The sequence below is a fragment of the Psittacula echo genome (genome assembly GCF_963264785.1).
Source record: "Psittacula echo genome assembly, chromosome: 1".
NCBI lineage: Eukaryota > Metazoa > Chordata > Aves > Psittaciformes > Psittacidae > Psittacula > Psittacula echo.
The window spans coordinates 120332602-120357881 of NC_137735.1; the positions used below are offsets into that span (position 1 = coordinate 120332602).

The following is a 25280-nucleotide window of genomic DNA, read 5'->3' on the forward strand; positions in this document are numbered from 1 at the left end:
AACAGTTTTTATGTTTAAAATTTAATTTTCATTATTTCATTTTTAAAAGTGGGGTTTTTTTAAGCTATCAGCAAGGTGAGAACAAATTATGTTAAACCTTAAGACAGCACCATCTTTATTAAAGTGCATGTTGTTTAAGGAATTATGTCATAAAACATTTTTAATGAAGAAATTAATAAAAAAAGTTTGGTGCCTTTAAATATAAGCCTATACTTCTATAGCCATTACACTCTCAACAAACTTATTCCTGCCAGGTAAAGAGCAAGAATGTGTGCAATCTCTACCCTAAAAAGATATAAAGGAAAAGGTTCCTGTCACTGTCTGTTTCTTCCACAGAATTTTTCCTGAATCATCATCTTAAAATGGCAAAATCACACTGTCTTTCCCTGGTGTTACACATGCTAGATGTTCTGCAATGACACTGATGCATCCGACATGTTACAAATCCAAGCAGTTTTTCTGTGTATCTGTAGTAAACTCCTTTGAAGGGACAACTTTTACAAAACATATATAAAATAAGGAATTCTGAATTTACTTTTCTTACTTTACAGGATTATTTATATACTTTTTTATATACTTATTATATGAAATAATACTTTATCACATTTTTATCTCACTCAAGACTTCCCAAGTCCCTAAAAGGAAGTCAGATGAGCTTTGCAGAGGTGAATGTCTTTGTGATTGTCCTCTGAGAATAAACTTGATTATGAGACCAGAGACCAGTTCACACCACAGATTATTGAGAATATAGAAGAGGAACCAAAACAGAAAATGAATCATAAGGAGAAAACAAAGGTAAAGAATGAAATGCCAAGACTAGCAGTATGTTTAGGAATACCCAAATAAATACAGGCCTTTGAATCACAGTAATTTAAAAATGGGAAGCACCTAATAGAAATAACATAGTCACCTGATATTGAAGAGATATAATCCTAAATCTAAACCAAATGGCTTACACTGTAACTTCAAAACTATGCTTTATGAAATAAACATACAAATCTTTAATTATTCTGAAAGAATTTCAAACATGCCCATGACATACTATCCTCACTGCAAGATCCTGGTCCATATTTTCTTTTACTCTGGGATAAAAATAAAAAGGAACCAGCACCATCTAGCGGTCTCAATAACAATAACGTTTCAGCGTCCAGAGCTCCCAAGACTTCCTTACAAGAGCAGTCGTTAAAACTCTATTGTTGTTATGAACATAGCAGTACTGAAAACTTCAAAAGCACTGAATTGGTCTTGAGCGGGACAGAGAGAAAAGACTGCACACACAGTAAGAAAAGGCAATGAGTTAATACTCGATCTGGAAATCTATTCTGCATGCTGCAGAAAGCACTTTTTTACATCTCCTCCTCATCTGTTTCATTTAATTAGATCAAATGTCATCCAGAAGAGACATGCCAAGGCTACATACAATAGGATCACAATCTGTTCTGGAACTATCAAATGCAGTCCAGCAGAAACATACACAAGAGAGAATAATGTAATATAAACAGATGATATTTTAATGTTTCTTCTGCACACATGTAAAATTAAAAATAAGCATGAAAGTCTTCTGCATATTTCCAGAAGATATTTCTGTTTTACATATGATGCAACCAATACATCAGTATATGGGAAAATGCATTCTGTTGAAAACATATGGTTTTGGCAAAATTTGTGGAAAACCTTAGTAGCTCTTAGCAATTTGAAAGTGCAGCTGGAGTCTGTTAGCTAGGGACTCTATCTTAGCTATCAATGCAGTTCTGAAATAACACCTACATGTGACAAAGATGAAAGATAAGAGAGGAGTGAAAGCCAACAGTGAACATGAAGATGAAAACACACATGCAAAAAAAAAAAAAACAAAACCAAACCAAACAAAAAAAATAAAACAAATCTGAAAGGTGTCTGGTTAAAAAAACACTGCTTTCTTAAGAAGCGTAGGTCCAAAGAAGCATTTACAATTATCCACGGTTATGCATTGCTATTCTGAGCATTGCCAGGATTTTAACCAACACACTCTAGCAACACAGACACCCTACAAAAGCATATTCTATGACTCAAGTCAAAATACTACTTTTTGTGTAAGAAAGTAAAGCATTCATCTTCCAAGTACAAATACACACATTGAACTTCAGTGTGTTACTGACACAATTACTTCATTTGTGATCACGCATTCTTAAATGGAAAAGCATAATTGAAACATTTCTCGTACTTTTACTGTTATTTTTAAGGTGTTTCTGGCAACTAATTTTTCCCCTAGTGATGCTGCAGTTCAATGAGACAAAAAAAAATCTTAGTATGCTTGAAGTTTCCTACAATAAGTTATTGAAACAGAAGCACTGCAAAAATAAATAAGCCTTACGTCTTAGGAAAAAGACCACAGCTTTTATTAAAAAGCAGTACTGCAGCTTCCAAAATGCTAAGGGACATCTTCCAAGATTGGATGGGAAGGATATATTAACTTCTTAAAACCCATAAATCCATTTTTGTGTATTCTATGTGACTACTTAAAACCAGTATGTTATTGCATGAAACAAATCCTGTACTATGTTTTATAATGAGGATGTTTTAACCAGACATCCTCAAAGCAATTCTGGAGAGGAAAAAGATGGATTCCAAACTGATTTTTGTGAACAGTTATTTACCCACTCATACTATTATAGACTCAGTAAACATAGCAGCACACTGAACAAAACAGAAAAGTATGAGAGAATTTCACTCACTTGGCCTGTACATTCCATATACTACATTCCACACAGATGCCATATTCCTATATGTCATCTACTAATACCATATCATTCCTACAGCAATCTTTCAAACATATCTATCAAATGAAACAAACCTGAAGAAGAGTCTTATTCAGCATTATTGGCCACAAGGATATAGGTGAAGCCTCTTTAACCAGTTTATTCTACTGTTTCTCATCAGGGTCATGAGATGCTTTTACAGTTAGCCACTGATATTCCAGCACCTTTATTCTCACGTATTATAAACTCAGTTCATAAAGAGTAACATTCCAAATTCACACATATAAGCAAAAAATATTAAAAATATCAGCATTAAAACCTCTAAATCTAGAGAATTTTTTTTAGCTTTCCCATTTCCTGTTTGCTATGCCCTTGTTGTCTATCATGCAATTGCATTATCCACGCTCATACTTTTCAGTCTTTTTTTTTTTTTTTAACAGTGGAAACCATTTAATTATATAAATGTCTTATGTGAAAGTGTTTCATCTATCAGCTTAATAACTGTTTTATATTATTTTCCTGCTGGGCCACAGGAAAATAAAGTATGTCCATGTACTTTAAAGAAAATTAAATCAACTGGAAAAAAAAGAAAATATCACAGAATCATAGAATGGTTGGAGTTGGAAGGGACCTTAAAGACCACCTAGTTCCAAACCTCTTTGCCAGGGGCAGGGACATCTTCCTTCCACTTGACCAGGTTTTTCAAAGCCCCATTCAGTCTGGCCTTCAACAGTTTCAGGGATGGAGCAGCCACAACTTCTTGCAGAAGCCTATTCCAGTGCCTCAACACCCTCACAGTAAAGAACTTCTTCCTAATATCTAATCTAAAGCTAACTTCTTTCAGTTTAAAGCCATTGCCCCTTGTCCTATCACTACATGCTCTTGTATAAAGTCCCTCTCCAGCTTTCTTGCAGACCCCTTTTATGTACTGGAAGACTGTTAAAAGGCCTCCCTGAAGCCTTCTCTTCTCCAGGCTTGACAAGCCCAATTCTTTCACCCCATCTTCACAGGGGAGGTGCTTCAGTCCTTTGATCGTATTTGTGGCCCTCCTCTGGACTCACCTGAGCAGGTCCATATCGTTGTTACATTGGTAGCCCTGGAGCTGAATGCAGTACTCCAGGTGGCATCTCACAGGAGTGGAGTAGAGGGGAAGAATCATGTCCCTTCAGTTGCTATTCATGCTCCTTTTGATGCAGCCCAGGACACAGTTGGCTTTCTGGGCTGCAAGTGCACATTGCTGGGTCATGTTGATGAAAATCAAAACTTCCTCATACCCTTTCTATTCCTAGTTCTGCAGTCTTTCCCAGTAACATCTTCAGATTTAGCATGGTGTCGTGGTTTAAACCCTGTTGTCAAGTTAGCCACTCAGTCCACTCTCCCCTCCTGCCCTTTCTTCCCCACATCTCCTGCTCCTGGAGGGATGGGGAGGAGAATGGAAAGACTATAACTCCCATGGGTTGAGATAAGAACAGCCCAGTAACTAAGGTATAACACAAACCACTACTGATACCACCAATAATAATAATAATGATAAGAGAAATAACAAGGCAAGAGAATACGATACCACTGGCCAAAAACAAGCCCAACAGAGCAGAAAGCGTGCCCTTCCGGGTAACTCCCCATTACATTCCCAGCCATGACGTGCTGTGATATGGAATACCTCTTTGGCTAGTTTGGGTCAGGTGTCCTGTCTCTGCTTCCTCACGGCTTCCTCTTCTCCCTGGCAGAGCATGAGACTTACAAAGTCCTTGGTCAGAGTAAACATTTGTGCAGTAACTAAAAACATCGGTGTTATCAGTGCTGTTCCCAGACTGAACATCAAAACCACAGCGCTGCACCGCCACCAAGAAGGAGAAAAAACTATGGCTACTGCTGAACCCAGGACAGTACCCACCCCTTATTCCATACCATTCACGTCATGTTCAGATCTCACATTTTCAACATACCATGGCTCTTACATATATTCATCCACATACACACACAGACAGGGAGAAAGAGATCATTCCTTAGTGCATGGACTAATCCCTATAAAGCTGCTGAGTCCATTCGGTCCATGATGTCAGGTTCCATCTCTTGTAACAGTCTTTCGGGGCAGGAGAGGCTGTGTGCAGTGTTGGATCGTTGCCTGCTGATGCTGATCATTCCTTTGCTGCAGAACTCATCTGGTTCTATCAAAGTTCATTCTCTGTTGGGATGATGATCAGAGGGAAGTCAAGGGCAGTCTCTGGTGACCTGAAGACATCTAGTTGGTGGGCTATAAAAGTGCTACATGGCAGGCAATAGCATATAATCGAGTTCACTGGCTGTTTTCCCCTAAAATCAAATCCCGTTGAGGTATACATCGGACTTCCCCATCTTCCCGCATTACCCATCAAGTATATCCAGGTCCCTGAGCAAAAGCAATCCCACGAGTGGGTTTGCCTTTCCCTGAAGCAGGAATAACCCAGACTGTCTTCCCCAGCAAATTGTTCATGTGCACCACAGGAACTTTGTCCCCCTCTACAATATTTAAAAGTTCCGACTGGGCTGGACCAGCCCTGTTGGCAGATCCTCTGGTGTTGACCAACCAGGTGGCCTTCAGTAAATGTGTATCCCGATGTTTGAAAGTCCCACCACCCATTGCTCTCAGTGTAGTTTTTAAGAGCCCATTATACCGTTCGATTTTCCCAGAGGCTGGTGCATGGTAGGGGATGTGATATACCCACTCAATGACATGCTCTTCAGCCTAAGTGTCTATAAGGCTGTTTCGGAAATGAGTCCCATTGTCTGACTCAATTCTCTCCGGAGTGCCGTGTCACCACAAAATCTGGTTCTCAAGGCCCAGGATAGTGTTCCGGGCAGCAGCGTGGGGCACAGTGTATGTTTCCAGCCATCCAGTGGTTGCTTCCACCACGGTAAGCACATGGTGCTTGCCTTGGCGGGTTGGTGGGAGTGTGATATAGTCAGTTTGCCAGGCTTCCCCATATTTATACTTCAGCCATCGTCCTCCATACCAAAGAGGCTTTAGTCACCTGGCTTGCTTAATTGCAGCACATTTCACGGTCGTGAATAACCTGGGCAATAGTGTCCATTGTTAAGTCCACCCCTCAATTACAAGCCCATCTGTATGTTGCATCTCTGTCCTCATGGCCTGAAGAGCTATGGGCCCACCAGGCCAAAAATAATTCACCTTTATGTTGCCAATCTAAGTCCATCTGAGCCACTTCAATCTTAGCAGCTTTATCCACTTGTTGGTTGTTCTGGTGTTCCTCAGTGGCCCGACTCTTGGGTACATGGGCGTCTACATGGCGTATCTTCACCACCAGGTTCTGCACCCGGGCAGCGATATCTTGCCACAGTGCAGCAGCCCAGATGGGTTTACCTCTGCGTTGCCAATTGCTCTGCTTCCATTGCTGCAACCACCCCCACAGGGCATTTGCCACCATCCATGAGTCAGTATAGAGATAAAGTACTGGCCACTTTTCTCGTTCAGCAATATCCAGGGCCAGCTGGATGGCTTTCACCTCGGCAAACTGACTCGATTCACCCTCTCCTTCAGCAGTTTCTGCAACTTGTCGTTGAGGACTCCATACGGCTGCCTTCCATCTCCGATGCTTTCCCACAATACGGCAGGACCCATCAGTAAACAAGGCATACTGCTTTTCACTTTCTGACAGTTTATTATATGGTGGGGCCTCTTCAGCACGCATCACCTCCTCCTCTGGTGACATTCCAAAATCTTTGCCCTCTGGCCAGTCCATGATGACTTCTAGAATTCCTGGACGACTGGGATTTCCTATTTGAGCTCGTTGTGTAATTAGTGCAGCCCATTTACTCCATGTCGCATCGGTTGCATGATGTGTAGAGGAGACCCTGCCTTTGAACATCCAGCCCAGCACAGGCAACTGAGGTGCCAGGAGGAGCTGTGCTTCAGTGCCAATCACCTCTGAAGCAGCTCGAACCCCTTCATAGGCTGCCAGTATCTCTTTCTCAGTTGAGGTATAGCTGGCCTCAGATCCTTTGTATCCCCGACTCCAAAAGCCGAGGGGTCGACCTCGAGTCTCCCCTGGAGCTTTCCGCCAGAGGCTCCAGGTAGGACCATTCTCCCCGGCTGCGGTGTACAGTACATTTTTTACATCTGGCCCAGTCCGGACTGGTTCAAGGGCTACTGCATGAACTATCTCACGTTTAATTTGCTCAAAGGCTTGTTGTTGCTCAGGGCCCCATTTAAAATCATTGTTCTTCCGGGTCACATAATAGAGAGACCTTACAATCAAACTGTGATTTGGGATGTGCATTCTCCAGAACCCCACAGCACCCAAGAAAGCTTGTGTTTCTTTCTCCTTAGTTGGTGGAGACATTGCTGTTATTTTGTTGATCACATCTGTGGGGATCTGGCAACATCCATCTTGCCATTTTATTCCCAAAAATTGAATCTCCTGTGCAGGTCCCTTGACCTTACTCCATTTTATGGCAAAACCGGCTGTCAGCAAGATTTGGATTATTTTCCTCCCTTTCTCAAAGACTTCTTCCGCTGTATCACCCCACACAATAATGTCATCAATGTATTGCAGGTGTTCTGGAGCTTGCCCCTGTTCCAGTGCATTCTGGATCAGTCTATGGTAGATGGTAGGGCTGTGTTTCCACCCCTGAGGCAGACAGTTTCAATTGTACTGGACGCCCCTCTAAGTAAAAGCAAAATGTGGCCTGCACTCTGCTGCCAAAGGAATTGAGAAGAATGCATTGGCAATATCAGTGTGGCATACCACTTGGCTGCCTTTGACTCCAGTTCATACTGAAGTTCTCGCATGTTCGGTACGGCAGCACTCAATGGGGGTGTGGCTTCATTCAGGCCACGATAGTCTACTGTTAGTCTCCACTCTCCGTTAGACTTTCACACTGGCCATATGGGGCTATTAAAGGGTGAGCGGGTCCTGCTGATCACTCTCTGACTCTCCAGTCTACGGATCAGCTTAAGGATGGGAATCAGGGAGTCTCGGTTGGTGTGATATTGCTGCCGGTGCACTGTTGTGGTCCCGATTGGCACTTGCTGTTCTTCGACCTTCAGCAACTCTACAACAGAAGGATTCTCTGAGAGACCAGGCAAGGTGGACAGCTGCTCAATTTCCTCAGTCTCCAAAGCAGCAATACCAAAAGCCCATCGGTACCCTTTCGGGTCTTTGAAGTATCCTCTCCTGAGGTAGTCTATGCCGAGGATGCATGGAGCCTCTGGACCAGTCACAATGGGGTGCTTTTGCCATTTCCTCCCAGTCAGGCTGATCTCAGCCTCCAGTACAGTCAACTCTTAGGATCCTCCTGTCACTCCAGAAATATAGATGGGTTCCACCCCTTGACAGCTTGACGGCATCAGGGTACACTGTGCACTGGTATCTACTAGAGCCTTATACTTCTGTGGGACTGATGTGCCAGGCCATCTGATCAACACAGTCCAGTAAATCCGATTGTCCCCTACCTCCACCAGGCTGGAGGCAGGGCCCCTCTAATGGTCATCACAGCGTTGGGCACTTAAGTCTTGTAGAAAGGGATTATTCTTCTTTATCACAGGAGCTGGAGTAAAATCAGCTCTTCCACTCCATCTGGGAACCTGCTCACCAGAGACTGAAGCCATAGCTCTCATGGGATGATCAGCCTTGACCCTTGCTCTCCTCTTCAATTCACGCACCCGTTCCTCCAAAGCTGAAGTAGGTTTTCCATCCCGCTTCATCATGTCTTCTCCGTGATCCCGCAGGTAAGACCATAGGGTGGCCATGGCGTATGCCTTCTGTATCTTCTCTCTCAAACAATAGGACGCCTTTTGTTAATAGTTGAGATGTGTGTTGGTACACGTGAGGAGCTGGATAGATCAGACAGATCGTTTCTCAATTGTTTGAAATCCTGAGACAGCTTTTCCACAGCTGAGATGATGGAAGGGGTGAGAGTGTCTTTGAACTCTCAGAGTTTATGAATCATTTCATCCACTGTTAGTGGTATTACGTCATTCCAGGTTACTGTTGCCAATGAATGGGCATATGATGACGGTGCATTCCATGTAAGTTTTCGCCACATGGGTAGTGTACATTCGACTTCATCTGGGTCTATGGGTATATCCCTGTTATTTGGCTTGATGTGATAGATCATCTCTATGATGGCCAATTCCCTCAGAGACTGGATGCCTTTGTCTAAAGTAGTCCACTTGGCCGAACGACTCATAACATCGTCCTTGTATGGAAACCTTTCTTTCACAGCTGCCAAGAGCTGCCTCCAAAGACTGAGGGACTTTTTCTCTCTTGCAATTGCTTTGTCAATTCCCCCTTCTCTAGCAAGTGATCCCAGCTGCTTGGCTTCTGTACCTTCTAGTTTGTGACCATCGGCCCCATTGTCCCAGCATCGGAGCAACCAGGTGATGATGTGCTCCCCTGGTTGATGGGTAAAATCTTTTCACATATTCCGTAGCTCAGTTGAGGTCCGAGGTGGAGAAGTCACCTCTTCTTCTTCTTCGTCATGTGATGATGACTCCTGATCAAATGCTGGCCTGGGTGGTGAGTACATTGTTTCTTCATCTTGCTTCACCCTTCTTGCCTCGTTTTTGCTTTTCCTCTTGCGTACAGGGGCAACCGATATTGGCACGAATTGGTCCTCTGGTTTAGCTGCACTGATTATCAAGTCGTTTGAGTAGCAACTGCACTTGTCACTGGGGGTGGTGTAGCTGCTGTGCTTGGAGCTGGGGTAGCTTCACTGTCTGTTGCAGTCAAAGTTTGAGTAGCTGCTGTACTTGTCACTGAGGCTGGTGTAGCTGCTGTACTTGTCGCTGCAGTAGCTGCACTGTCCATTGCAGCCAAAGTTTGAGTAGTGACTGTACTTGTCACTGGAGGTGGTGTAGCTGCTGTGCTTGGAGCTGGAGTACCTGCGCTGTCTGTTGCTTTGCCCTCAGATCCAGGGACATTTTTTTCCTTTTGAAGGTGCTGGATAGTGTTGAACAAGGCCCTGTAAGCATAGGCCAGGCCCCAGCACATTGCCATGATTTGTCACTCTCTGGTATGACCAGGGTGACAACACACCTCATTTAAGTGTTTGTTGTGGTTTAAGCCAGTCAGCAAGTCAGCCATGCAGTTTCTACTCCCCACCCCGGAGGGATGGGGAGGAGAATCGAAAGAATGTAACTCCCACAGGTTGAGGTAAAAACAGTCCAGTAACTAAGATATAACACAAATCACTACTGATACCACCAATAATAATAATAATGATAAGAGAAATAACAAGGGAAGAGAATACGATACCACCGGCCAAAAACAAGCCCAACAGAGCAGAAAGCGTGCCCTTCCGGGTAACTCCCAGTTACATTCCCAGCCATGATGTGCTGTGGTATGGAATACCTCTTTGGCTAGTTTGGGTCAGGTGTCCTGTCCCTGCTTCATCCCGGCTTCCCCTCCTCCCTGGCAAAGCATGAGACTCACAAAGTCCTTGGTCAGAGTAAACATTCTGACCAGCAACTGAAAACATCGGTTTTATCAGTATTATTCCCAGGCCGAAAATCAAAACCACAGCGCTGCACCAGCTACTAAGAAGGAGAAAAATTGACTGCTACTGCTGAACCCAGGACAGTGTTTTACTAATTTTTCTGGATTTTGCACTTGTTCAGTGGTGAAATTCCAAAGCACTGGAGGGGCTCACTGACCTCGATACTTGCCCATACTATCCCACACACCCTGCCACTCATGGCTGTCCAGCCTCGAGGAAAATCTCTTGGTCCCCCTATATTGTCGTCTAACCCCAGACAAGACCCAAACCTGACTCTGCTTAACTCTTGAGATCAGACGATATGGTCGTGGGCAAAACACACTCTGTATGCGTGCCAACATGGTGATCCCCATCACAATCAGCAAACAGGTCTCAACAGTATTTAAAGGCCATTCAAAAACTCCAAAACTCTCTGTAAAATGATGTAAAACTCTCTTCAAAATGATGCTGTAAACGGTTGGGGTGGGGGGGCTGGGAGGGAAAGAGAATGTTTCCTTCACAAGTTGACCATCTGAGGAGAAAACAGATGTGTAACTGCTAAGCACTTCTATTATATACCTCCCAAAGTGTAAAGGTGGTGACCACACTGGAAACATAAGCCAGATCAGTTTCATGATCAATGATTCTATTGTAGTACAAGTCATTAACATAAAGTACAATGAGACAAGGACCTTAACCCAAGCCCCATACTTGATAAACACTAACACAGCAAATACCGGCTGTAAGTAAGGTACGATATGCTGAAACTGTGAGATCAAGAGAAACAACCTTGAGAGCCAATAAATCAGCATTGTGACGAGTGACTATTAATCCAAAGCAATGAATGCTTATCACAAATACTATTAGACACACTCCGGTCAGATCTGTCTTTATCTCAACCCCTCCTGCCCCACGTTGGGCACCAAAAGGAACTGTTGTGGTTTAAACCCTGTTGTCAAGTTAGCCATGCAGTCCACTCCCCTCCCCCCTTTCTCCCCTCCCTCCCCCGCTCCCGGAGGAACAGGGAGAAGAATGGAAAGAACATAATTCCCATGGGTTGAGATAAGAACAGTCCAGTAACTAAGGTGTAACACAAACCACTACTACTACCACCAATAATAATAATGATAAGGGAAATAACAAGGGAAGAGAATACAACACCACCAGTCGAAAACCAGCCCGAGCGAGCAGTAAGCCAGCCCTTCCGGGTAACTCCCCATTACATTCCCAGCCATGACGTGCTGTGATATGGAATACCTCTTTGGCTAGTTTGGGTCAGGTGTCCTGTCTCTGCTTCCTCACGGCTTCCCCTCCTCCCTGGCAGAGCATGAGACTCACAAAGTCCTTGGTCAGAGTAAACATTTGAGCAGTAACTAAAAACATCAGTGTTACCAGTGCTGTTCCCAGGCTGAACGTAAAAACCACAGCGCTGCACCACCACCAAGAAGGAGAAAAAATGATGGCTACTGCTGAACCCAGGACACATGGACATGCATAATTTTAAAATCAAAAAACTGTCTTCACCACTTACATACAGCAAAGCTCTCCATTATTTTCACCATGCTATACTTTCCTGAACTTTTATCAGTAGAAAAGGCTCTGAATACTGTTTACATTTATATGAAATTTACATAACACAAAATTCTCTGCAATTAAAAAAAAAAAAAACAAAACTTGCCATAAGCTGAGACACACTATCTACACCTTAGGCACTTTATAGTCCAAGTATCAGTACAAGCAGAGAGGCAATGAAAAATTCCTTGCTGGCCAAGAGAAAACATCTATCTCTTGGCAGAAAGATTTCATGTACTGATGCATCGGTTGAGTGGTCTGGATACATATAAATTCTAACTGGTTGACTGCTAAAGGTACAACTGTTGCCTGCCAAGTGTTGGACCTGACAAATATAACAAACTACCTTTGTAGAAACAATAGGGGTTGGCACACCTGCTGTGCCTAAATGATTGGCATGATTCTACCTTAAACTCATTCCTTTTTCCACCTTTGGGGCAATAAGTAGCAATGAAGAGGCAGAGTGGAATAATAATAGCCAGATAATATGGTTTCTATACAACTACTTACTATGTCAATCAAGAACATACTGTAATTCTTTGCAGTTGCAAGGCTAGGCTTTGTATTGTTTCTGTAGATAAACTGAACTCAGGCTACTCACATATTCCAACGGAGTTAATGCAGGTAATCTTAGGTGCCTTTGCAGAAAGATTTTTAGTTATCTTTGACTGACAATATTACACAACCTGGTAGAAGTAACACACGGCAGTAGCTAAGCCATACTACAAAGGTGAAGTTGAGTATGCTTTAAAGTGCAGGTCTGTTCTAAGCCTTTTTTGTCATCCTCCTTTAGCAGCTAGCTGGCCCTGAATCCAAGTGAAGTATAACTGAATATAAACAGCACAAGCATTGTCATATAATTTGAAATAACTTTTTATTAATTTTCTTACCAATCCGAGTGATTCTGTTGTAGGAGAGTTCAAGATTTTGAAGATTTATGCAGCCATCTAAGCCACATACTGATGAAAGATGGTTCTTACTCAGAATAAGAATACTAAGATTTTCTAGATTTTCACAGTCAATTATCTGAATGTTGTTTTCCTGCAATAAAGGAAAATGAGAATCTTAAATAGCATCTGAAGTGAAATGTCAGAATTAAGTCTAAAAATACGACAGAAGGTCATCATAGCTTATTTATCCTAAACTTTTAGCTAGGAGTAAGGGCATCTCTATTTTTGCCATTAAGAAAATAAATTGATGAGTCACAGAAGCTGTTTTTAGTGTCCTGCTGGAATAGAACAAATATATATTTCAAGCTTCATTCTGGCTCTGAAAATGCCCATAAGTTGTACAAAAAAGTGTAAGGAGAAGTTAAGGATAGAGTGGTCTTTTCTATTTCTAATTTCCCAGTTTCTCAGATCCCTTCAGAAGATGGAATAGAAACCATCATATTTATTAGACAATAATGAAAACAGCTATGACTTTGCTGGAATCTATTAACAAAGACTGAAAATCTGCATTTAGAGATATTTGGTCACAAACATTAACACTGTTCTCAGCTAATGTTCTGCTCCCAAGAGATCTTGCTCTTTTAACATCCCCTTCCCAAAACCATTTTAATAATGCTTCCTCAATTTTTTATTTCACTATTTGCTGCCCTTGCTGTTTTCCTCTGTTTTTCACCTGGAAATACTCAAACAAACCTTAATTCCTTGCCTTTGCAACATACTGATTAAACCAAAGGGTACAATTCCTATTCCAGAATTAACAAGCTGACTGGATTTAGGCACTGACTGGATTCAGCTGCAGGCAGAAATGCTTACAGGTTTCCTTTGGAAGACATAACACTAATTCCTGCCCTTGGACAGCCTCTTCAGTTGCATCAGTAAGTTAAAGCAGAGAACTGATATGGCTCAAATGTTAGCTTTTGTATCAACAGAAATGAGGAGCAATATCAAGTAGAAATGAATGTCCAAGGGAAACAGAGGCAGTTGCTTTAGCTATGTTAGAAACATCCATGAACCAATCTTGGATTGTGACAAAAGAGGCTGTTTCTTCATTAATGCTAAATAGAAGACAACTGCCACATTAGCTGGCACAGCAAAAGTATGAAATATTATAACTAATAACATGTATAATTACTAAATTATTAATAAAGCCTACTTAAAATATATCTAAGAGTCTTTTCCTTAACTAAATTATCCTGACATATCATAGTGAGGCAATCCTGTGTATTTTTAAAGGCATAACATTTTAAAATATATAAACAATTAAAAAACCCCAAACAAACCACAAACCCAAAACTGTTCTGTGACAGCCAATATTTGATCTAATAAAAAAAAAAAAACCCACCACATAAAAATACCAATCTCAGGAAGGCTGGAAACACAGATATTATGCCCTTATACTAGTATTTTGCTCTTGTATTTTGAGGTACCCAAAATTATCAAATCCTGAAAATTGGTAAGAAAACTGAGAAAAAGATACAGATATTTCAACATGCCTTATTGCCAGATCATGTTGAGCTTCTCATCAACCAACAGCCTCAAGTCTTTCTCCACAGGGCTACCCTCAACCCTTTCTCTACCCAGACTGTATTTATGCTTGGGATTGCCCCAACCCAGGTGCAGGACCTTGCACTTGGCCTTTTTGAACTTCAGGAGCTTTGCAAGGGCCCATCTCAAGCATGTAAAGATCCCTCTGGATGGCATCCTTCCCTCCAGCATGTCAACCACATCACACAGCTTGGGTCTTCCTTTTTTCCCTTTTAAAAAATGGGAGTTATGTTTCCCATTTTCCAGTCAGGGGGATCTTCACTAGACTGCCACAACTTCTCAGATATGATGCATAGTGGCTTAGGCACTTAATCCACCAGTTCTCTCAGGACCTGCAGATGCATCTCATCAGATCCCATTGAATTGGGCACCTTCAGGTTCTTTAGATATTCTTGAACCTGATCTTCTTCTGCAGTGGGCAGTTCTTCATTCTCTCAGTCCTTGTCTTTGCCTTGTATGACTTGGGTGGTGCCGCTGGAGCACTTTCTGGTGAAGACTGAGGCAAAAAAGTCGTTAGGTACCTCAGCCTTCTCCATGTTCCAAGTAACCATGTCTCCCATCTCCTTATGGAAACAAGGGCATACTATCTCTCTTTTGAAATGGTATTGTTACAGGACATGAAATGAAAAATGTGAACAGAGTTGCTTCATGTAAATTGTCAAGTTCTGGAACTAAGATGCATCACAGAGCAAAAAGTTTTCCTTTGTCATTAAATTTACAAGGCCACCTAAGACACTGCAGTAGAAGTACCTAGACGTTATACCTCTAGTGTAACACACTATACTGTTTCTTGAGCATATATAGGAATAATTTTACTAACATTCACTGTGTGTATTGCAAAGGACTTTTCCTTCTACCCATTCCTGCTTAAGTTGAGCATCTGCTATGGTGAGCAGCATCTGCCCACTCATAAATCTAAGATCTATCACTGTGCCACACTAACACTAATCCTGGACTAATACTATCATGCACTTTTCTTAGTATAGTTTGGTTCTTCTGCAGGATGTTGCTTTAGTACAATGCAAATTTTTATATGCAATGCAAATCTGCTGGTAACTTTGTTAACATTTGAGAGTATTTTGTTGATATTCCTATGCTGCTAAGGCAATAAAAGCTATATATTCACAGTTGGACACAACTGCATAACCAATTAAGCAGCAGAACTGGCAGTTCTACCTGGGTTATTATAAAGAATCAAACACACTTGGTACCTCCACATTGATATACTTCAGGTCTTTGCAGCTACTTAGTCCTTCCAGTGCTACTAGTCCACAGCGCCTCAGAGTCAAAAATTGAAGATTTGAACACTCGGATAACGTTGAGAGACTACAAGGTGGCAAATCTTCAAGTGTAAGTGTTGTGACCTACATGAATTTATTGATAAAGTAATTATGCGTATATTGAACATTCTTGTACAATGTCACATTATGGCTATTTTCTTTAAAAAGAACAAAACTACGTTCTACTTACACTTTAGAAAAATGCAAGCAACTAAAGAACAAAACTATATTCTACTTACACTTTAGAAAAATGCAAAAACTAACGCTAATCCTTTCATGTAGAAAAGGATGACAATGATGGGTTTGATTGGGAGAAGATGTAATGAAAACAATCTGATTTTAACATCCACCTTATAACAAATAAAACCAGTGCTTTACTAATGACATGAAATTTGAATGGGTGGAAGATTAACACTAAACAAAGCAACCAACAGCGTGAATTGTTTCCCATCACACTACCATAAATAAGAAGTGAGTGTACAAAAATTGCTAGAAATAGCTCAGACTAAAAGCATACTCAGTCATATCAGACTGGATACCAACACAGCACAGAACAAGCATACAGTGATAAGTTAGCAAGTGGAAAGAAAAGTAGGTGCTGGGAGCCAAGAGATGTTATTTATGCCAAAACACCATCTATAAGCTGATCAGCAATGTCTTAGTTCTGGAAGAGACTACTCTTCTCAAAACTGTGAAGAGGCTAGAGAAGCAGGAGCTGAAATGCAGACCCTCATACCAAGGCAAAAACCACATTAATTTAACAGAAAATAGGAGCTAGGTGCTCCTGCCTTTTATAGACTTTAGATACTATCAACTGTCTGAAGACTAATACCACACTAGTCTCCTCCACAATGCTTATAGGCATTCAAAAGCCTCAAAAAAAAGGCAAATTCTCATTGCCCTTATTCTGCACTTGTGCAGAGGAAGTCTCACTAAGATCTATATCCTGCTCAATGATAATCTCCTCCTCTTCCAAAAAAAGGATTTGCTGACATACTGAATTAAAAAAAAATAAAATAATAATAAAAAAGCTATGTTGTAGCTTCCAATTTCATTCTAAATACTCTGTATAGTTACCTGCTGCAGAGTACACCAAGGGCTGCTATGAATTATTTTTTCTGTACTTAATGGAGGCATCTTAGGCATCGTGCTAAGTGAACTCTTCCTTGGTCGTTTTTTTTCAGCTGCTTGCTTTCTTTGATTTTCTTCATGTATTTTAGACCAGGATTTACATGTGTTCATCCAGTTTATTCTCTTCTTTTCAATATCATCAGGAAGAATTATACTACTGGAACACTCAGCTAAATCTTGAATTTTGTCTGAAGTCTCTCTGACTTCATTAGCATCTTCCATTAGAAACACAGTTTTCCTCCTTGTTTCAGACTGAGAAACATGATCTTTGACTTCTTTATCACTACCATCTGGTTGGACAATTGGTGGACTGCTGCATATATTGCTTGCCTTATTTTCTACCATGTTGTTAGCTCCAAAATTAACAGATTCATTGTTTGAATTATGACTATTTGAAGCTTTATTAAGATCTCTAGTTTGTGAGTAAGTTTCTCCTACATGTGTTATCGAATTTTTGTATATGCTGTCATTATTTACTTGAGAAAAGTGCTCCTTCTCAGAGCCTAGCATATTTGATGTTGATGTCAAAGTTCTTTCTGCTGGAATAATCCAATGCGCTTTTTCATCCATCATTTCAGCCTGTTTTTCTTCTTCTTCTTCCTCTACTTCTTCCTCCTCCTGTTCTCTTACTACTTTTGTATTTTCTGTCTGCTTATGGTTTTTTATGTTTTCTTTCTTCTTTTCTGTGCTTTCACTCATCACAGCTTTCGCTTTTTTTCCTCCTAGTTTTCTCTGTTCTTCTCTTCTTATTTGCAACTGTTTTTTAAGTCTCAGGCTTTCTTTCTTTTTCTCATAATCCTCATGTCTCTTCACCTGTTCCAAATATTTCTGTCTTTCAAGAAGTTCTTGTCTCTTTTTTTCTTCTTCTTTCTTTTGCCTATTTTCTGCCATTCGCATTTCCATTTTTTCCTCTTTTTCTTTCATTTCTCTCTCTATTTCTTCTAGTATTTTCTGCTTCTTTTTTATTTCATCTTTCCATTCTTTTAAGATGGGTGCATATTTCTTATGGACTAAAAATGACCTAAATCTAGCTTGGATTTTCACAGCAGCTGTATTCTGTTCTGTCAGGTGTTGTCTTTCTTTTGCTTTCTGCTTTTCCAAGGCATTTTTCTCATCTTCCATTTGCAACTGTAGCTTCATGATCAATTCCTAGGCCAAAACAATAAGTATAGACTTCAAGCACTTTTAAAATACGACAGGTGTCGACACATATTTATCATTAATAAATAAATATGGTCTATTAACTATTTCAGAATAACATTGATTCTACAACATATGACAGTAACCTCACAGTCTTTCAACAAAACCTCATTGTAGAACCTTACCTCATGTTGCATCGTTTTGTCTCTCCAAGCTTTCTTTTCTTTCTGTAACTCATCCTCTATTGCAATTTGGTGTTTCTGCACAACAAATTAACTTAAGTGAATATTGTACAAAACCTGGAACATCACAAACCACTCTCTCTCCAATCTCCCCCATCTTCTTGACTTTGCACTTTTATGAATGCCTAAATTAAAATTAGAAACTCAGCTGTGCAAGAATAAAATAAACAACTGGGCACTTACACTTGTAATGCAGATTTGGTCGTGTACTGAAGGATGCGTACCTTCAGAGAGTCAGCATCTTGGTACTGACCCAAATAACTGCCACCTTCCTCTCAAAGTTCTGTACTACTATTGAAGATGAAAACTATGCTTGTGAAACAACTATTCAAAGTACAGGCAAATAATAGAAACATAACCAAAACACTCTGAAAGTAGCGTGAATAATCTTCCTTTAATTGCATTGGTATGTTACTGTTGATCTTAAAATCTTTCAAACAGGAATTTTGTTCAGTAAAGCTAAATAAATTCTTTTCACTGAAATTGTTCCTCAACAGAAAATGAAAGTTCAAGTCTATTTTCTCACTATTTGCAAATAAATAGCATTTCACTCCTTGCCCAACATATTCTCAATGAGAAGAAAGAATGAATTATCTGGAAATTACATCTGACTGAAAATTAGCAGACAGTAAGTACCTAAAAAAAAGAGGCTGATCCAGAACCACATAACTTCTAGTGGAACCAAGATAAATCAGTATCAGCCAAATCAAATATATACCAGGATATGAAGGAACCAGTATAAACAAACTACCACTTCCAACTTGGGGCATAAAGTCTCCCAGGTGCCTAAGCACTGTTTTTCATGCATATTCAGAAGCATACTGTTGAGATAGTAGCAGAATAAATGTCTAGATCCTTCCGTAAAGGGGGAAGTTGGTTTCCATGTCTCACCTCCAAAAAGAGTGTGCTAGTGACAGCACTACCAAAGTGTCTAAATGGGGATATGCCCCACCTTGTCCAGAGAAAGAAAGTCATTCTACATCCAAAAATGCTTCATGACATAAAAGAGCAGAGGAAGCCTAATCAATTTTGTGGCCTGTTGAAAAACGAGCTATATCAGTCACTAAACTAGCCTTCAGAGATCAAAAGTCTTTTCACTTACTAAGCCCTTCCTTAATTTTGGTGACTTTAATTACCTTGTTGGGACCAAGATGCCCACCTCTTCAGAAAGCTACATATTAGTTAACTAAAAATGCAGTGCTAATGCATCTCTCAGAATACAAATATTTAGGCTAAATAATAAAATATTGTGGCCCTAAAAGTAAAATGACTGAGAGGTACACTTCTTCACATTCTTATGCTCTTTCGTGGGGAGCTATCAAATTTTATTCTTCAGTATGCACAATGCACACTATCACAAAACATAACTACATACGTTGAGAGTGCAACCAGTCAACGTGTGGAGTCATGTTCCATTGTGGCAGTACCCTGTAGATGAAGTCTGACTCCCAGATATAGACAAGAAAAGGAAGTATTGTAATTTTTACCTAGATGAAGCACAAAACTAGCATTTCTGCACTGAATTATTTTGGTTTAGAAAACTTCACCTACGATTTGTCATCTAAATTAGGGTGGGAGGTACAAAGTAAGTAAGTATTTTCAACTAAGGCACAGTGACCATATTTCATTTGGGAATAATTTAGCACAGCTCTCAATTCTGGTACTTTGGCTAGTGTCATAATATAAAAAAACTTAGTAAAGGCAAAACCCGCAAAATAATTTAACACTTAGCACAGCAAATTCAATCACTGTTGATCAAAGCAGTAAATGCATAAAGCTTAATGGATCATACTTAAATATGTCTTACATTTCAATTTTGGATCACGAGTAGACAAGAGTATAGGACAGTCATGCAGTTTGGGAAAGTACTCTCCTTTTCACATTAGATCTTGAATTAAGATAGTCTAGATGGGAACAGATTGACTTTAGTATCACTGATTACCTTATGAAGAAGCTCTAGCTTTATTTTTTCAGCTTCAAATTCCTCCAAACGCTGCACCTTTCTTGTCTGTTCCTCTTCATTTTGTTTTTCCTGTGCTTCTCTCTCAGCTTTCCACTTTTTCCTCTTCTCATCTTCAAGCTCCTTTTGTCTTTTCTCCCACTGCTCAAGTTCTTGTTTACACTTTTCTTCTACTTCACGATGAGTAAGGCTTATGCTCATTTCAACATCAGCTATGAATTTACAGTCAATCAACCAAACCTTTTATTTCACTTCCTTATAAGCACTGGGGACATTAAAAAGTTTTAAAGTATTGACAAGAAAAGGATTCTGTGCTGATAAGACAGCAATATATATCTCCAGGAAAATGAGAACTACAACACGAGTCTTTTTCATCAGAGATGTCTTATGATCATGATGCACATTTACTGACTGTTACAATCATTCTTATTCTATCGATGTATATTTCAGGATTACACTTTGGATTCAGGATTAATGTCTTCTGTGGCTATCAGCAGTGGTTTTATAACTGATGCACTCCACCCTGAAAACATGCGAAGGACACAGCAAAGGGAAACATTCCCAGGCAATGTGACTGTAAGTTATGACGAAAGCACAACCTGCTTACTGCATCAAATCTGGTTTCCATTTGTATTCATAATTATTTGTATCCATAAATATTTCAATAATTTTTGAGTAGTATTTTTTGAAACAAATTTCTTTAAAGACATTAAAGAAAAGGGTAATTTTGTGATCCTGAAATGAGATAAAAGCTCAAGCGTTGCTCATGTCCAATTGGTGAAGTATCAAAATTTACTGAAGCATGTAATTCTTTACAAAGAATGTTATGATACTCATGAAAACAGAAAAGCAGGAAATAGTGATATGACACTGAAGAGCAACTCAGCCAAAAGACTAATGCATTTGCTTACCTGTAACAAAATGGTCATCAGATATCACTTCATCACTGGTGGACTGACTATTATAACTGGCTGTTGTAGCAATCTGTAAGTCTTCGTTTTCAATTTCAAATAGTACCTTTTCATCATATGAAAAGTACAATAATACAAAACTTACTACTGACTGGAATCCTTAGACATTGAATAATGTAAATGAATCAGTCAAAATATTGTTTTCTAGAGTAATAAATATTGGACCATTTATCAAAATACATAATATTTCTATGTGGGTTTTTTAATATATTTTATATTTTGACTTTGAAAAATGAATGGTTTGCATTTGGGATTTGTTTTCTTTTCTCTGGAACTAACCGCTATATTTATGCATTAATACTGTTATGCACACAGGGAGAAAACTAGTTACAAAGTAAATGTTTAAGGAATCTACTTGGAAGTAATACTATGGACATGCAGATTGCTATGTTTCTGTCATTGTTCTTTACTGGCAAGAAGCAATTTATTCCTGCTCATTTATCATCTGTTCATCACCTGCTTGGGGCATATATTAAACTAATGCAATTGAAGTCACATAAAGTAATTGTGCTAAACAATGGTGTTCTGAGAAAAAAATCATGTTTGCAAAAGTGCGCACTAATAAAAGCCAGGCAACAAATTAAAAGTGATTAAATTCAATACAGTTTTATATTTTTCTAAAAACTTCAGCAAGTTATTCAGTTAAATCCTATGAAAACATAAAAGAATCCAGATTGATAGCTCTTGATTATGAAAGTTACAGACATTATTATCTTTACATTTTCTATAAAATAATGGAACATATTAGGGGCAAGACTAATAGTAGCACATCCTCCTAATCATGATAAAAAGATTAGAGAATTTTAAAAGTGTTATCATACTATTGCAATAATATTCTGCAAATAATTAACAATAAAAGATTATTCAGCTTTAATTCATCTTATTGATTTTTGTGCTGAGAACCTCAACTACTGATACAGAGAATTTATTCCGAATTTTAAAACGTATAAACATGGTGTATTACAGCTGATGACATGGTTATAAAGAACAGCATGGACAAACTCATCTTAATACTGTAGTCTGACAGAAACAAAACTGAACACACCTAAAGGTCTCCTTAGGAGGTAACAAAGCAAGTGTAAATTATCTAGATTAATTAATAGAATTTTGTTCACTATAAATATTGTTTAAATTGAGAATACCTTTTTTTTAAATTGTTCTGGATCTTCATTATATTCAGAAGCCAATTCTGCCAAGTAATCTGAAGCATGGCAAGAAACTACTCCATAAATGTTACCTAAAGAAGAAATAAATATATAATTTAGTACACAGAGATAAAATCCCTTGCCAGTACTCACTTCTGTTCTATAAAGAAATACAGTAGCAAAGCAATAAAGTAAAATAAAACATTATTTCCCTTTAAAACTCTTAAACAGGCCCAATTTTACTCAAGTATATATAGGAGTCATTTATGTACATTAAAAGCAGCAAATATGTGCATCTGGAACACACACAATGATATTGTAAGAATCCAGTTATAGGAAATATGAAAGAGAATTCCACAGCATAGAACACAGCAGAACATTTTCCATGTAGCAAAATACAGTAGAACTTGTATCAGACAGGTCAAAACCAAAGAACTACAAAAATAATGAGAAGGAGTAAGTGCCCATTACAAAAAAACAAAAAAAGAATTATAAAAAGAAACCTTCCTCAAATATAAAAATATAAAAATATATAGACAATTACTCAATCTCCTGTTCACAAAGACCATTACACTAAATGAGTGTGAAACCCAAGATGATGGGAAAAACTAGAATGGAACAGACAATGTCAGCTTCCTGGGCATATAAACTTGAACTTGGCTTCAGACTGTTAGTCTAACTTCCACTGGCAATATGAGGTGCGTAAATATTTTATCTGTGACGCTTGCTTACTTGTAGTTTCTTCATCTTCTAAGTCTTGCAGTATAAACTTTTCAGCATCTTGATTTCTGCTTTTTATAAAGTTTAAATAGGAGATAACTGATTCTGGCAAGTCATCTGAAATCTAGAAAAAACACAGTATTTGACACAAATTCTGCATTTTCATCTCACAGTTATGACCAGAGGTAAATACGTGACATGCAAGAATACTCATTTTGGCTTGACCTATAATGCATTGATGGAGATTTAGTAGCAGTGGCTACCAACATTGTTCCAAATTACTACACTCTTTCCACTATCTTATTACCTACCGACCAATTAATAATTCTCACTTTTAATTACATTCTAAGTAAATTTTGATTGGAACACATCTTAGCAACTTCTCTTCCACTACCTTCATAAGCATGTTTCAATTAACATTTTCTGTGTAATTGTGTTGGACCAAGAAATTAAGGAAAAGGTTAAGACAAAAATTAACAAATACTGCAAGGATTTGGGGAAATGGGCTGCCTTCTCTCAGATGTGTAAATTGTGGTAAGCATTGCTGGCATTCAGCATGTGAGTGCATAAATAATTATCACTGATGCCTTTGCTGATCTTTATGTCATATCAAACATACGATATATGGTCACACACAACTGGTACAATCTACCCTAATAACCTATAGACCAATCCTTTTGCTATGACTGGATTTCAAAAGAAAATATGTTTCCAAAATAAGAAGTCATCCAAAAAAAGAGGACTTAAGCAACCAAATTATATTAAATTAATAACAGGAAGTCTTCAAACATTAGACAGTATCATGTAAGATTTAAATACAGATTTAAGTGAAGAAACATTGTTTTATTCATCCAGATTTAGTCTACCTCATCAACTTCAATTAAATATTCCTGCTTCAGAGGATCTAAAACAAAACATTACCTCCGAGTCTGATTTTCTCAGTTAAGCAGAATGCTGATATTCATCTGTCTTATTGTCTTGTCACCACTGGCAGTTACATTTTTTTCATGAAGCTATACTACTTAGACAACTTTTCAGAATAAATCCTCAGGTTAGGTATGTCAGGAAAAAGTTCATTCATTAGATCAGCTTTCCAATGCCAGTACTACTTTCAAGCAGAAATAGAAGCACTTTTAGCCCATTAAATACTTACCGTCTCACTGTCGCTCAAAGCTCTGTCTGATACCTCTGTGTCAAGGTCATCTGCTTCAAAGGAAGAAACACTGATTCTGCTTAATTCAGCTTCTAGTTCTTTTTCAATTCCCTCGGTATCTTCTGACATTTTACTTTCCACAGCGTTTTATGTGCTTTCAAAGCTGCACAAGGAAAATATTAACTTTTAGCACTGCATGAAACAAAATAAGGACGATGCTTTTTTAGCATAAGTTTAGTTGTTTTTACTGAACAGTTGGCTTAAAACGTGAAAGCAACAGCAGAAGTTTGTTCTGAGAACTTCGCTCCATACCAGCAAGCAAATAAGAAAACTGTTAGTTTGTGATAAGAGACTCTCCCCTCAGTCTACCCCTCGAAATTCTGCAAGTGTTACTAAATTTGTATATTAAAAAAGTCTGCCTGCTCTCTACTCCTAGTGGGCAGTATCAGTGATATGATCGAAGCCTCACAAGGGTTTGGGTTTGTGTTTTGGGTTTTTGTTTTTGTTTTTTTTTTTTTTTTTTTTTTCCGCAAACCTAATAGCTGCAAAGAAAAAAAAAAAAAGATAATATATATATATAGTTGATATTAACAATTACAAAATAAGACTAAGAACCCAGAAAGCATTCGATGAAGTTGTAAGGATACAGAAAAAGCAGTGAGAAATAGACTAACCCACAGAAGTACATACAAGACTTGTAGACGGATGCAGGCAGGACGGGAAGAAGTCCACCGCTATCCCCTTCTCCCTCTGCAACCCGCACTCCTCTCCTCACTCCTAGCCTCAGTCAGGGGGCAGGAGAGGCAGCCCAGACCAGCTCCATAAGAGCAACGAGCCTCGTCCGTCGCCGGCTTCTCGAACAGGAGAAAGGACACGCCGAGCGCATCCCAGACGTAAATTTCAGTGCAAAGAAGTTCCTTCTTGAGAGGAACTACACCTCCCAGAAACCATGGCGGTAGGGAGGCCACCCGCCCGCCGCCGCTTCCCAGAATGACCACAGAGTCACTGCGTTGCATGCTGGGGGCTGTAGTCCTCCCCCTCGGAAGCCTACAGCTCTCCGGTCTCCTCTATCTACTCCTTGCAGCTACTCCTCCTTCAGCCGAGCTCTTACCGAAGCCTCTGCCTTCCTGGCTGACTCCGGAGACCGGTCACCCCTCTGCCGTGAAACTCCGCAACCTCCAACCGCCGCTAGTCAGGCCCTCACGGGACGACGAGAATCCCTCCACCGCTCTGTTGACCGCGGGGCGTCTCCAAGGC

The 25280-nt window shown here is 39.6% G+C and overlaps 1 protein-coding gene across 1 annotated transcript in view; it reads right to left on the bottom strand.

The window, feature by feature from the left end:
• LRRIQ1 (leucine rich repeats and IQ motif containing 1) overlaps nucleotides 1–24152 on the bottom strand; it is a gene marked incomplete at both ends in the record, with an annotated part of 116888 nt that extends 92736 nt beyond the window's left edge. Inside the window, 9 exons of the mRNA XM_080610104.1 lie at nucleotides 12677–12827; nucleotides 15493–15645; nucleotides 16639–17841; nucleotides 18018–18092; nucleotides 20017–20246; nucleotides 20946–21051; nucleotides 22148–22242; nucleotides 22883–22994; nucleotides 24024–24152. Of these exons, the coding sequence (XP_080466230.1) occupies nucleotides 12677–12827; nucleotides 15493–15645; nucleotides 16639–17841; nucleotides 18018–18092; nucleotides 20017–20246; nucleotides 20946–21051; nucleotides 22148–22242; nucleotides 22883–22994; nucleotides 24024–24152 (2254 nt within the window). The remainder of the gene's footprint in view (nucleotides 1–12676; nucleotides 12828–15492; nucleotides 15646–16638; nucleotides 17842–18017; nucleotides 18093–20016; nucleotides 20247–20945; nucleotides 21052–22147; nucleotides 22243–22882; nucleotides 22995–24023) is intronic.
• Nucleotides 24153–25280: the final 1128 nt, after the last annotated feature.